Source organism: Notolabrus celidotus, chromosome 9 (genome assembly GCF_009762535.1).
Source record: "Notolabrus celidotus isolate fNotCel1 chromosome 9, fNotCel1.pri, whole genome shotgun sequence".
Classification (NCBI taxonomy): domain Eukaryota; kingdom Metazoa; phylum Chordata; class Actinopteri; order Labriformes; family Labridae; genus Notolabrus; species Notolabrus celidotus.
Genome location: NC_048280.1, coordinates 11,448,146 through 11,461,863, shown reverse-complemented (window position 1 = coordinate 11,461,863; position 13,718 = coordinate 11,448,146). Strand labels below are relative to the sequence as shown.

Below are 13,718 nucleotides of genomic sequence, written 5' to 3'. Positions count from 1 at the left end.
AACAAATCAATTAATTGAGGAAACAATTTACTCATATATTAATGAATCAATGACCGATTCTACCCTTAAAATAATCTCATGTGCCCCAAAACAGGTGTCAATAATAACATGTTAATGTATGTTATTTTTCCAAAAGATTTACTCTGATGGTGATGTGTATCTTTGTGTTTCTGCTGTACTTTGCTTTGTAACTAAAGTTGACTTCAATGAATCTGTAGCTGAAAATATCAGATACATTTGATGGAAAAGACAATATTAAGCTCTGAATTGTAGTAAAGTAGAGGTAGAAAGTGTCAGATAATGACAATAGAGTTATATACATGACTTTGAAATTGTATTTAAGTATGTTACTTGTGTACACCACTACTGTTTATAATTCAAATCATGCTCAATACTGAATATGTAATGATATGTACAATGGCCACACTCACTCCTCTCATGCATGTGCTGATCCTAAAAAGGATCTGATGTGAAAGAGTCTCATGAAGTTGTCTTTGTTGTAGAGGAAAGTAGAAAGGACTTCTTTAACTGACTTAGTATTAATTCATCCACCAAAATGGGAAACTTTATTCCTGTATGTTGAGTTGTTTTCTCCCTCATATGATAGTTTATTAAAACTTGAATGTCTTCCAATCAATTGCTTTAATCTGACTAAAGCCCCTTTTGAGTCGATACAAAAACCTTGATGATAGGCGTGCATGAACACTATCTCTCTTTTCAAAGTAGTTCTTTCCAGAGACATTTCCAAGAAATTAATTTGATAATAAAGAACCCCCAAGATAAGACGTCCCTATGATACTCACTTCCTTTGTTCTATAACAAGCTTGTGTATTTGTATGTTGTGTCTATGTATGAGTGTGGGTTCGTATTTGATGCTGGCCTTTATCAGCAAGAGCCAGCTGGGTGCAAAACACACACACACACACACACACACACAAAAACACACTGCCTCTTGGAGGGAGAGACCATAAGAAGCACAGAGTTTTCTGCACTGAAGGTAAATGACTCCCGCTGACTTTTTAAAGACTTCTTATTTTAACTGTCTTCACTCACATTCTATGATATAAGTTCATATTTGAGGCACACAAACTTAATGTGAGTCTTTTCTTTTAATGCAATTTAAATCTAACACCTCATACAGATAACTCTTCACTGCTCTACATATGACAGCTTGGGTTACTTTTTTCATACTGTTCCTGTCCAGAGAAAACCACGTACGTTCAATTTGTTGAGGCTGAATGTTTCTCAAAAGCTGAAGGATAGACTGTTTCTTTATGTGTAGATAAAGTCTACCTGCATTGTTTGCCAAATAAACAGTTTAAACCCTTTTGGATAAGCTTCAAAATTCACTGCAAAAAGCTGAAAACAGGCAACAGAAAACAGAAAAAAAAGTTTATCAACAGCTGTAATGCAATATACAGTGGATATCAAAAGTCTACACACCCCTGTTAAAATGCCAGGTTCTGTGTTGCGAAAAATTGAGACCAGGATAAATTATGTCAGAACTTTTTCCACCTTTAATGTGACCTATAACGCGAACAATTCAATTGAAAAAAAAATTGAAATCTTTTAAGGGGAAGACTAAAATAAATAACTAAAATAATGTGGTTGCATAAGTGTACACACCCTTTTACTAATAATTTGTTGAAACGCCTTTTGATTTTATTTCAGCACTCTGTTTTTTTATAGGAGTCTATTAGCCTGGCACATTTGATTTGTCAATATTTGCCCATTCTTCTTTACAAAAAAGCACCAAATCCATCAGATAGTGAGGGCATCTCATGTGCACAGCCCTCTTCAGATATTCAATTGGATTCAGGTCTGGACTCTAGCTGGGCCATTCAAAAGCTTTAATCTTCTTTTGGTGAAGCCATGCTTCTGTTGATTTGGATGTATGCTTTGGTTTCGTTGTCGTGTTGAAAGGTGAAATTCCTCTTAATCTTCATCTTTCTATCGGAGGCCTGGAGGTTTTGTATTAAACTGACTGGTGTTTGTAACTGTTCATACTTCCCTCCACCTTGACTAAGGCCCTGGTTCCAGCTGAAGAAAAACAGCCCCAAAGCATTATGCTGCCCCCACCATGCTTCTCTGTGGGTCTGGTGTTCTTTATGTGATGTGCGGTGTTGTTTCTATGACAAACATACCTATGGGAATTATGCCCCAAAAGTTCAAACTTGGTTTCATCAGACCATAAAACATTTGATGCTTTTGGGAGACTTCATGTATGTTTTTGAAAAATGTTGCCGGGCTTGGATGTTTTTCTTCATAAGAAAAGGCTTCCATCTTGCCACCCTACCGATAGCAGAAACATATGAAGAATATGAGAGATGTTGTCACATGTAGTACACAGCCAGTAGCAGTCAGAAATCCCTGCAGATCCTTTAACGTTGATGTCGGATTCTTGGAAGCCTCCCTGAACAGTTTTCTTCTTGTCTTTTCATCAGTTTTAGAAGGATGTCCAGTTCTTGGTAATTTCACTGTCATGCCATATTTTCTCCACTCGATGATGACTGTCTTCACTGTGGCCATGGTATATCTAATGCCTTAGTGATTTTTTTGTACCCTTCTCCTGACTGATACCTTTTAACAATGAGATCCCTCTGCTGCTTTGGAAGCTCTCTGTGGACCATGGCTTTATCTGTAAGATGCAACTAAGGAAATGCCAGGAAAACCCTCCTAGAACAGCTTATCTTTATTGGGATTAATCAAAGTCACTTTAAATTATGTCAGGTGTATACTGACTTCTATTTGTCATGAGTTTGAATGTAATTGTTTATTCTGGGCACAGCCACATCCCCAGTTATAAGAGGGTGTGTGTACACTTATACAACCACATTAATTAATATTTTTTATTTTTTATTATTCCCCAAAAATATATATTTTTTAAATTACATCACAAAACCTGTTTTTTTTTAGCAAGGGTGTGTATACTTTTTTATATCCACTGTACACCTCAATACAGCAGCTGTATTTAACCTAGGCATCACATATAAAAGAGACAGTCAATGACTGTTTCAGTCCAAAGGAAGTACCTTTAATCCCCTTGTTTTTTGAGTGTAGGAGTTTTCACAGGTGGATTATTTCTACAGTGTGGTATATAAATACTTATATATAAGAAATAACCTGACAGCTTCTTCCACCACAGCTTGGATCTCACTGAATCTCATCTCTTCTCTCCAGTGATCTATCATCATGAAGGGGCTTCTGCTCCTAAGTCTGCTTCTCCATGTTAAATGTCAAAGGTCATCAACATGCCCTCCCCTTTGCTCCTGTCATGGCAGACAGGTGAACTGCAGCAGCAGGTCTCTCACCTCCTCCTCGCTGCCCACTGGTTTCCCTACTGAGACCACTGAACTCCACCTCCACAACAACCATCTCACCCACCTCCCTAACGGGCTCCTTGATGATCTCACCTCCCTGCGCTCCATCTCCCTCCATGGTAACTCCTGGGTGTGTGACTGTGGCATCCTCTACCTGCGAGCCTGGATGCTCCGTCAGCCTTCCAGCCTTACGTCACACCTGGGAGTCACTTGTTACTCTCCTCCAAGCTTGAGGGGACGGCTGGTGGTGTATCTCACCGAGGAGGATATCCTGGAGTCCTGTCACTACTGGTACTGTGACCTGGCTCTGGCCTCGCAGGTGTGTCTGTTTGTGTTTGTGGCAGTGCAGGCAGCCCTGTTGGTGGCTCTGCTTGTGTTCCTGAGGAAGTTCGAGAGGCTCTCCAAAGTGGCGAGGAGGACCATGGAAGAGAGCTTCACCGCCGGGGAGAGTCAGAGGGAGAACGACTACACAGTTTTAAAGGACAGCAGCATCTGAGAGGGAGCCCTGATGTGTTTGAGTGATGGTTAAGCAGATGGGTAGTTTATCATTTGCACACTGGAAAAAAAAGATTCTAAAATGCTTTTGGAATTACAAAATAATTATGATGTTCATCTTTAGGCACAAGCTGGTGACAAATTAAATAAAAAAGATGAACAAACGATTAAAGAAACAATACAAAGGGATCCATGAGAGGAGTGGACTGATGAGTCTGAACATGCTTTGAATCCTATGCTACACGGCAAGATCTAGATCAAATTCCAACTATGCACCTATGAGGGATTTTAAACAATACTGTAGCTGTTGTTATTTTCCCTTTATTTGGCAGCCCTCTGTGTGTCTGCACATCAGCGTATCCCTCTGTGATAGTACTGCATATAATCTGCACCGTTTTAGGCATTCATTGCACCTGATCTCAACAAACTCTTCTTTTTTCTTGTAATATGACATATAGAAACTCCAGTTTTCTATCTAAAGTTTAACATTTCTAAAACACAGACCCTTTCTGCATTAACCCAAATCAATGTGGTTGAAAAATAAAATTTCAATTTTTATTTCAAGTTTTCAGGTTGAAAACGAATTAATACAAACTACTCGTGTACCACCTTGAGGAAGTTTATTTGTAGATGTTATAAATGAAAATGATGTTAAATAAGGTCTGAATAAAAAATTGTTATGTTTAAAGTTCTATGGTTTATGTAATAGTTGTTTTTTTCACCTGGATGTGCTATATTTTTCTTATAATATTCTAACATCTTTGTTGTCATTTGACATTTTCAATTAAGATATTGTGAAATGTGTTTATGAGAAAAAAAATAATCACAATGGACCATGTTTATGTTAGCCGAGGGCAATTTTCAGCAATGTTGTTGTGGCATTTTAAAATGTTCTTAGGCATCATGTATGGCAATATTGTATATTCTTTTCAACACGATTAAAATCAAGTTATTGCATACAATCAATACTTGAAACTGCAAATATGTGTGAACATTTTTTATAAAAGGATATCAGTTCTGAGTTGATGTATTATTTATATGTACGGCCTATTTTACTCTTATTGTCGTTTCATTTGAACCGGCGCATAATATTTTAGACTTTATTTTTCTGTTTCTGCTCACAAAGCTTACAAAGAAATTATTCCAGGACATTAAACAACAACATTTCCAATTAAATTAAATAGATTTTAAGTTGAAAAAATCCAAGTACAAAAGGGTTTATTCGGGATTCTTTCGATACGTTTCTTTTTAGAGGAACCTTTCTACAGTGACAGTGCTTTGGTGGCGGACAGTTTTACCAGACGGACCCTCAAATGTTTACACGTGAGGTTACTGCAGGACTCTGATCCACACTTCAAGAGGTACACTAACAGATGTATTTCTCTCTTATTGTAAACTACAAAGGTTAGTATTTATTTATATATTTGAAATTAAGTCGCTTATGTCATTTAAGTTTGCACCGTAATGGCTAGCGTAAATATTTGCTCTGTAGCTCTTCCGTAGTTTGTTTTAATTCGGTGTGTTTGGCATTATTTAATCTTGAGGCTATATTGTGTCGTATGTAAATATTTCCAGATCGCTGCTGAAAATGGGTAAACTCAGGAAGAAACACAACTGGAAGGGAAGACAGCAGAGTGACTCTCAGCAGCCAGCAGATGAAGCGAAGACAGAGATTGTTTTGGAGATGAAAGGTGAAACACCTTAGTTTGTCTTTCGTTATCATGCGATTTAGATTTGATGTCTGGCAGCTTTGGATTGTAACAGTCTCCGGATTTTGTTTTTATCAGATGGAGACAGGCTGAAAGGTGTAGATGAGAGCAACGCTTTGGTCCTCCCAGCCAACAAAGCCAAGAAGAAGACATCCTCAGTGACACCTGTCTCCAGAAAGAGACCCCTCACTAAGAAACAGAAGAAAGAGCTGCAGAAGGTGCTGGAGCGGAAGGAAAAGAAGGCTCAGGTGAGAAGCAGATGGACACAATTCTGATCCAATCCTTAGGGCTGTTTGTCAAACCACAATGCAATTCTACTGTAAAGTATCTGTGAAAAGCTGTGGAAAATGTTCCTGATTGTGGACTTTTATGGTTTCTTCTGTAGTCTTTATTTTTGTATTCTTTGACAAAAAAAGTTCCTTATTTAGGTGACATTTTTCAATTAAAAGACACATTATTCGGAGATCTTGTAATGGTCTTGTTCAAACGATCATCAGTTTCATTAAACAGCAATTAATAAACATTTAGCAACTTTACCAGCAGGACTATAGGAATATTTTTTATAAAGGACTAAATCACAGCCAACCTACCTGTCCCACTTACCTGTCCTGATGTCTCTCCATACAGAGAGCAGACATCCTGACCAAACTGGCCGAGGTGCAGCTTCCAGATTCTGAGCTGAAACTGCTCTACACCACATCCAAACTAGGAACAGGAGACAAACTTTACCAGACTAAACAGTAAGTTTACTCGCTCAATGTTTCCATGATAATAAACAAAGATGTATCAATCACTGCAGCATACACACTCACTCTGGGGTGATCTTTGTGGTTTATTTCAGGTCATCTGATGAAATAAAAGATGGGGACTCGGGGCCAAAAATCAGCAGCTTAAGTGGAGCGAACAGAAAAAGAAAGTGGAAAGAAGAAGAAGACGAGGAAGAGGAACAAAAGGCAGAGGAAATTAGTGACACAGACACCTCGTCTGATGAAAGTGATGAAGAGGAACAAAATCAGACCATGGAGAGTGAATCTAAGGAAACCCCAGATCCTTCTCAGGAGACAGAGAACAAACAGGAAGTGAAGGACGAACAACTCAAAACAGAAGCGGGTGAACAGAAAAAGACTTCAGCTGAGGAGAAAGTCCAAAACAAGACCCCTTCACAGCCAGCCATATTTGTTCCTGTTGACAGAGCACCAGATATTCAGGTGTGTGTGTGTGTAACTATGTTCACTGTGTGTGTTTGAACCCATTCAATTCCTAAGTAAGGTAAATGTGTTCTCTTGTTCTAAATGTGTTCTAGCTTTCTTCAATTTGTGTTTTAATTGGTTCCTGCAGGAGGCTCGTCTGAAGCTTCCTGTGCTGGGAGAGGAGCAGGTCATAATGGAGGCGGTGAGAGAAAGTCCCTGTGTTGTCATCTGTGGAGAGACGGGAAGTGGAAAGACCACACAAGTTCCTCAGTTTCTGTATGAAGCTGGCTATGGCAGGTATGTTACGCTTCTTTAAAGAACTGTAGACTGGATATTTACCTAAAGACATTATTATTACATATTTTCTCAAACTTTTTTGTGGTATATCATGCTGTTATAGTCTTTTTCTTCTCTGTCTTTATGTCCTGCAGTGGCAGTGGTATAATAGGCGTCACAGAGCCAAGAAGAGTAGCAGCTGTCAGTATGTCACACAGAGTGGCTAAGGAGATGAATCTGTCCACACGGTAACAGAACTTTAGATGTTGAGATTTTTTTTTTCTGATTCTGGAAACATTAAGTTTCTCATTTGGTTCCTATTTGTTTCTGTTTAGTGTGGTGTCATACCAGATTCGATACGAAGGAAACGTGACCAGTGACACTAAGATCAAGTTCATGACGGATGGTGTTCTGCTGAAGGAGATTCAGAAGGTATCATCTTTACTTTCTGTTGAGTTATGTTGAAAAATAGGCTAGTAAACATGACAGAGGGAGTGTTGAGTGTGTGTTAGGTCCATGTTTAGTCTATTTATTATTTATATTGGAGGCAGGGCTTGTTCAACTGTTTATTTTCAAAAACATGCATTTTCTTTCTTCCATGTTTTCTGTTTTAAGTAGGTGGGCTCTAGACATAATTTTGGACAAACACTTGCTCAGTGCAAGCATACCATAATTTTTCTTTTTTCTGAAAATGTATACTTCATCAGAAATCACTATTCCAATGATTGCTCATGAAGTTAATGTCTTGGGGAGCATTTTCAGGCCTTTATTGAGAGGATGTGATGTAAATGGAAAACTGTGGAGAGATAGTGTGGAGTGACATGCAGGAAAGAAGACCATAGTCTCTGCAAATAGGCATGTTTTAAACACTAACTTAACTACAGTGGTCCCTCTGAAGTTGACTTTATAGATGTTTTAAGCATTTGAAAATTCCAAACTTTAATCAATTATTGATTTGGTTGAAACACACATCATACAGATAATTTTGTCTGCATAAGCCTTAAGTTTCCTTGATGTTTCTGCTGAAACTCACTACTCTGTCTTGTCTGATAGGACTTCCTGCTGCAGAGATACAGCGCGATCATCATAGACGAGGCCCATGAAAGGAGCGTGTACACTGACATCCTCATCGGACTGCTGTCTCGAATCGTTCCGCTCAGAGATAAAGTAAGAAGCTGCTCTGTGTCAAATATTTGATGTATAAAGTCGCACACTGATTTTCTTACTAGACTACAAACATGCATGACACCATCTTTCATTATGTTTATATTCCCATTTCATCGCCCCGCTCCCTCTCTTCACGTCTCTGCAGAAAGGTTTACCCATGAAGCTGCTGGTCATGTCGGCTACTCTGCGAGTGGAAGACTTCACAGACAACACAAAGCTGTTTCCAATGCCTCCACCTGTCATTAAGGTGGACGCTCGACAGTTTCCTGTTACTATACATTTTAATAAACGCACCCCGACGGAGGACTACACCGGGGAGGTTTTCCACAAAACCTGCAAGATCCACCGGATGCTGCCTCCAGGTTCTCATAAATACATACCTAAAATACCTTTGTTTTTTATGCATTTTGGCATTCATTTATATTTACTATATAAAATAATTGAAAATTAAATTACAGAGACATCCAAAAGATTGACAAAATGGGTTAACACTTGGATTTAATTAAAATGTGTTGTTCTCAGTGCCTTCTCGACTAACTCATGTCACTTTATTGTAAACTAAAAGCATGACATTTCCAACTAACTTCACATTCACAGTGAATGTTAGTTCATTTTTCAGTGTAGTCATTCTAAAAAGTAAGTAAGCTGAGCTATCATTAATTTACCAGTACACACACTCACTGCTGCTCTGTTGTCCCTGTCCTTCAGGTGGTATCCTGGTGTTTCTGACCGGTCAGGCAGAGGTCCACAGTCTGTGCAGAAGACTGAGAAAAGCTTTCCCATTCAGGAAGGGAAACACAACTACAGGTGAGTAAAACACACACGAACACACACCTGTTTGACCTTACACATTCACATCTTGAGTGAAACACTATGAAAAACTACATTGACATATTTTTGTGTTTAGGTGAAGAGGAGGAAGCAGACCGCTCAGAGGCACTGAAGAAGTTTAAGAAAGCCAAACAGAAGAAACCAGTCGTAAGTCTATTTTAAAAAAAGAAAACACTCATTAAAGAAGATATTTTCATGTACATAAATTAAGAGTGTTATCTTTATCTCTAGTCTCTGCCCCGTATCGACCTGGATAACTACTCTGCCCTCCCGCTGGACGAAGGAGACGAGGACAGAGAGGCAGGGATCTGGGACGATATGTACGAGGATGACGGCTCTGACGTGGACATCGGAGAAGATCCCGCACATGCAGGCAAGCCACACTGACTGAATAATTCCCTCACAGCTTCACACAACATGTTTCAGATGAGTGCTCTTAATAACTCTGCTCTGTGTCTTATCTGCAGAGGAGAAAGCCGACCCCTCTATCCCTCTCTACGTTCTCCCTCTGTACTCTCTGCTGGCTCCGGAGCAGCAGACTAAGGTGAGAGGAGTCTGATGAGTCTAATTTACACAGTAGTCCATAATAAAGGACCTTTAACGTCAATGACATGTGCGTCTCTTTCTGCAGGTGTTCAAGCCTCCTCCTCCTGGGACTCGTCTCTGTGTGGTGGCCACCAACGTTGCCGAGACATCCTTGACCATCCCTGGAATCAAATATGTGGTGGACTGTGGTCGAGTTAAGAAGCGTTTCTATGACAGAGTGACCGGGGTGTCTTCTTTCAGGGTCTCATGGACCTCCCAGGCCTCAGCCAATCAGAGGGCAGGTAGAGCAGGACGAACAGAGCCAGGACACTGCTACAGGTTAGGACAAATGAAACTATCTGACATTAATACTATAGTTTTTTTCTTCACCTGAGGATCTTCACACCAGTTTGTTTCTGTGTTTCTCTGTGTGTGTGCAGGTTGTACTCCTCTGCTGTCTTTGGAGACTTCAGTTTGTTCTCAGAGGCAGAGATCACTCGCAGACCTGTGGAGGACCTGATTTTACAGATGAAGGACCTCAACATAGATAAGGTCAGGAGAAAGCAAACTAATCACATTATGGCTTGTGATTGAAACACTGCTGAATATGAGAATAAAAAAGCATTCTCATATTTCAGCTTCATGTTTCTCTTTTTTGCAGGTGATCAATTTTCCGTTTCCCACATCTCCCTCTGTCGAGTCTCTGGTTGCAGCAGAGCAGCTGCTGGTCTCATTGGGAGCTCTGAAAGAGCCGCCTCGCACAGGAAGGTAACTCACTTTTTTATGATGGGTATCTGTGTCTGTACCTGCTCCAACCAAAATCTCTGGATTACAGAACTATTTACTTTAATAATATTACATGACCACAAGAAACTTTCTTTACTTCAAAGGGTGAAAGAGATGGAGAGAGCAAGGTTGAGCTGTCCCATCACCCCCTTGGGCAGAGCCATGGCTTCCTTCCCTGTGGCTCCGCGTTATGCTAAAATGTTAGCGCTGGGTAAGCAGCAGGATTGCCTGCCATATGTCATCGCTGTGGTAGCTGCCATGACAGTCCGAGAGCTTTTTGAAGATCTGGACAGGTGAGACTACTTAAATGTTTTTCTCTAATATCATTGCATAATTACACAGGGGAAAGAAAGGTGGTCTCCTGATGCGGCATACTTCATTTAACCTCATATACTCCTCACACTTGATTCCCTCCTCAGACCTGCAGGCAGTGAAGATGAGAGCTCCAAGCTCACCCAGCGACGAGCTCGACTCACCCAAATGAGGAGGTTGTGGGCTGGGCAAGGAGCCGCACTCCTGCTTGGGGACCTCATGGTCATGCTTGGTAAGTCAACTTTTGTCCAGATATAATACCAGCAGTGTTGTGACACAGACTGTAGCAGGGCATGCAGGGTTTGGTTTTGACCTTTTAGGGTACCGGGACATGTTTTGAAAACAGATTGTTGGTGAGGTTTTTGTATGAAAAAGAATTTCAGGGCAAACAGTAATCAATCTCAATGTACTTACTTTGAGGGGGATTAGAAAAATAAATAAAAACTATATTTCTGCATACATACACAGGTGCAGTTGGTGCTTGTGAATTCGCTGGCTGTACCCCAAAGTTTTGTGAGGATAACGGCCTGAGGTATAAAGCCATGGTCGAGATCAGGAGGCTCCGAGGACAGCTTACCAACGCAGGTACGCACGCACGCACGCACGCACGCACGCACGCACGCACGCACGCACGCACACACACACACACACACACACACACACACACACACACACACACACACACACACACACACACACACAGAAACCTAACAAAACAATTTTGTTCTGTCCTCCCAGTGAATGCAGTATGTCCAGAGGTGGGAGTGTTTGTGAATCCAAAAATGGCTCCCCCGACAGAACACCAGGTGGTCTGCTTGCGGCAGATCGTTCTGGCTGGATTGGGAGACCACCTAGCGAGGCGTGCACACGCCGAAGATATTCTGGACCCGAAATGGAAAAGCGGATACAAGGCAAGCTGAGTCAGAGGACTGATCAAAGAGAGTCCTTAATGCTCTCCTTCACCTCCTAAAGTTTCATGTGCTTTTGTTCATAGACGCCTCTCATGGATGAGCCGGTGTTCATCCATCCCTCCTCTGCCCTGTTCAAAACGCTGCCAGATTTTGTGGTCTACCAGGAGGTCATGGAGACTACCAAGATGTACATGAAGGGTAAATGGCTTTTATGAAAACAACAGATTTAGTATTTTAAAGTAATAATGTGCTAAAGTAATAATTTGAAACTTTTTTTAAACCGTTTTCTACATTGCATGTTGTTAATGTTTAGAAAAAGGTTTAATTAAATAATATAAATGCTGCAAAGAGATTCACGCCAAGCTAGCATCTAGTATCATTTTTTTCTTTCAAGCCCTCAATTAGTCAGACATACACAAAAGTCACAAACATTTTAAATCCTGCTGTAAAGTCAGGGGTGTTAACATTGGATGGTTAATATTGGCTGTTGCAGCCAGCCTCAAGTGGACATTCGAGGAACTGCAGTTTTTGCACACATTTGTTTCATTTTCCAATACTGGGGGATGCCCTGTGGTCCAAATTCACACTCTTTCCCAGAGTCATAACAATCTTGTCTTTAAACACAGAAATGAGACACGCATTTAGACTTGATAATCATCTATTTAGAGTTTCTTTGTCATTAAAGAAATACAGTGATATTTGTCTTTACATTCACATGTACATTGAAATCAGGAACTTCTGATCAGATCTCTTGGCAGATTATGAGCTGTGAACATTTGAGAATTGAAAAGAAAAAAATGTATTGCACTTTAATCAGAGACAACAAAACACACCAAAGCTCATCTTGAACTGTCATGTTGCTGCTGTAGTTGAATCTATATTGCAGGCTTATGTTTTGAACTGCTGAAATCTCTCTCTCTCTTTCTGTCTGTCAGGTGTGTCAGCAGTAGACGCTGAGTGGGTCCCCCAGCTTCTGCCTCAGTATTGTCATTTCAACCCTCCACTAGAGACACCTTCACCGTGGTTCTGCTCTTCCACCGGCACCATCAGGTGTAACCGTTCCAGCACCTTTTGTGAGTATTCTGCTGAGGACTGAGAGCTGTGGTCATGCTAGGTGAAATGTTTTAACATTTGTGCATTTCTCTGTATCTTCAATCCTGCAGTCCGTGTTGGGTGGCCACTGCCAGCAGTGGAGAAGGAATATCCAGATGGCCTGGAGCGTTACAAACTGTTTTCAAAGTTTCTGCTCGAGGGACAGGTACTGCAGATACAAGTGTCCAGTTTCTTTTCAGTCTCCACTGAAGTTCAAATTAGGCATGAAAGCACAAGACTGTGCATACTTTCCACAGCTGTTTGCTAAAAGTTGTAATGTGTGCTTTGTCTGTTTTGCAGGTTTGTCCTAAACTTAAGAAAAACAGCACCCACCTTCTATCAAACCCTTCAATCATGCTGAAAACATGGGCAAAGTAAGTTAGGACTCTGACACACATGGTTCCATCTTCTAAAAGGCATTTCCCTGTTTTTGGCGATGAACACAGTTATCATGTACTTCTTTGTTATAATGTGTTTTTGCTACTTTAGACTGCAGCCCAGGACCGAGGCTGTGCTGGGAGCGCTGGTGTCAAAGGGAGTGGATTGCAGAGACGCTCTCCTTGCTGTCTGGAAAACTGAGGAGAAATGTGAGGATATAATGTTCATAACATGATTGAACCAGTCTGATTGATTATCCTTCTTCTTCTTTAATCGTCCTGTGTTGATCTCCTCCTACAGTTCTGCTGTCTGCATACTGCCAGTGGTTACCTGAAGCCATGCATCAAGAAGTGGCCAAAAGTTGGCCTCCGATGTGAGGGCAGACTTTTGAAAAGAAGGAAGAGACACTTTTGGCACACTCAAAATGTAACACCACCACAACAACCCAGGCTTTTCTGATGTTTTTATTTTATATAATGTATCTATGACTTGTACAGATTTTGTGTCAGACAGAAAAAAACACAACTTGAGCTCTAAAATGATTTTTAACCTGTTAACACTGTGGTGCTGCCAGTGATGCTTGTCTTATTGGTCTTCATAAGACTCATTAAAACTGTGTGGCTCTGAATAAGGCTTGTGTGTGATTTATTCCCAGTGGACTGAAACTGTTGTTAGTTGACATTAAAGGACAGCTCCACTCATTTTATTCATCAAATATTGTTTCAA

General features: G+C 40.5%; 2 protein-coding genes across 4 annotated transcripts; both read left to right on the top strand.

Moving 5' to 3' along the window:
- Positions 1 to 951: 951 nt before the first annotated feature.
- Positions 952 to 4,439, top strand: gp1bb (glycoprotein Ib platelet subunit beta). 2 transcript variants are annotated; one of them, XM_034691127.1, is made up of 2 exons: positions 952 to 997; positions 3,181 to 4,439. In XM_034691127.1, exon 2 carries the CDS (start codon positions 3,193 to 3,195, stop codon positions 3,814 to 3,816), a length of 624 nt encoding a protein of 207 aa, XP_034547018.1. In that variant the 5' UTR covers positions 952 to 997; positions 3,181 to 3,192; the 3' UTR covers positions 3,817 to 4,439. The 2 variants fall into 2 exon arrangements, with proteins under 2 accessions (XP_034547018.1, XP_034547019.1); XM_034691128.1 differs by lacking the exon at positions 952 to 997 and adding an exon at positions 2,457 to 2,468.
- A 609-nt stretch (positions 4,440 to 5,048) lies between these two features.
- Positions 5,049 to 13,620, top strand: dhx37 (DEAH (Asp-Glu-Ala-His) box polypeptide 37). 2 transcript variants are annotated; one of them, XM_034692118.1, is made up of 27 exons: positions 5,049 to 5,176; positions 5,391 to 5,506; positions 5,603 to 5,772; positions 6,152 to 6,264; positions 6,366 to 6,732; positions 6,863 to 7,011; positions 7,146 to 7,238; positions 7,326 to 7,422; positions 8,044 to 8,157; positions 8,303 to 8,519; positions 8,866 to 8,964; positions 9,065 to 9,135; positions 9,220 to 9,361; positions 9,456 to 9,532; positions 9,620 to 9,852; positions 9,954 to 10,065; positions 10,175 to 10,281; positions 10,404 to 10,592; positions 10,719 to 10,843; positions 11,080 to 11,196; positions 11,350 to 11,522; positions 11,606 to 11,720; positions 12,458 to 12,595; positions 12,686 to 12,780; positions 12,915 to 12,988; positions 13,104 to 13,201; positions 13,293 to 13,620. In XM_034692118.1, the coding sequence occupies exons 2-27, from the start codon at positions 5,404 to 5,406 to the stop codon at positions 13,367 to 13,369; spliced, it is 3,465 nt and encodes a 1,154-aa protein (XP_034548009.1). In that variant the 5' UTR covers positions 5,049 to 5,176; positions 5,391 to 5,403; the 3' UTR covers positions 13,370 to 13,620. The 2 variants fall into 2 exon arrangements, with proteins under 2 accessions (XP_034548009.1, XP_034548008.1); XM_034692117.1 differs by having other exon boundaries at positions 5,084 to 5,219.
- The last annotated feature ends 98 nt before the right edge of the window (positions 13,621 to 13,718 follow it).

What these genes read in the sequence shown, in the direction of transcription:
- gp1bb (XM_034691127.1), top strand. Translation starts at nt 3,193, where the DNA reads ATGAAGGGGCTTCTGCTCCTAAGTCTGCTTCTCCATGTTAAATGTCAA.
- dhx37 (XM_034692118.1), top strand. Translation starts at nt 5,404, where the DNA reads ATGGGTAAACTCAGGAAGAAACACAACTGGAAGGGAAGACAGCAGAGT. An exon ending in AAACTTTACCAGACTAAACA is followed by an intron (nt 6,265 to 6,365) that starts GTAAGTTTACTC and finishes GGTTTATTTCAG; the next exon opens with GTCATCTGATGAAATAAAAG. An exon ending in CTGGAAAACTGAGGAGAAAT is followed by an intron (nt 13,202 to 13,292) that starts GTGAGGATATAA and finishes CTCCTCCTACAG; the next exon opens with TTCTGCTGTCTGCATACTGC.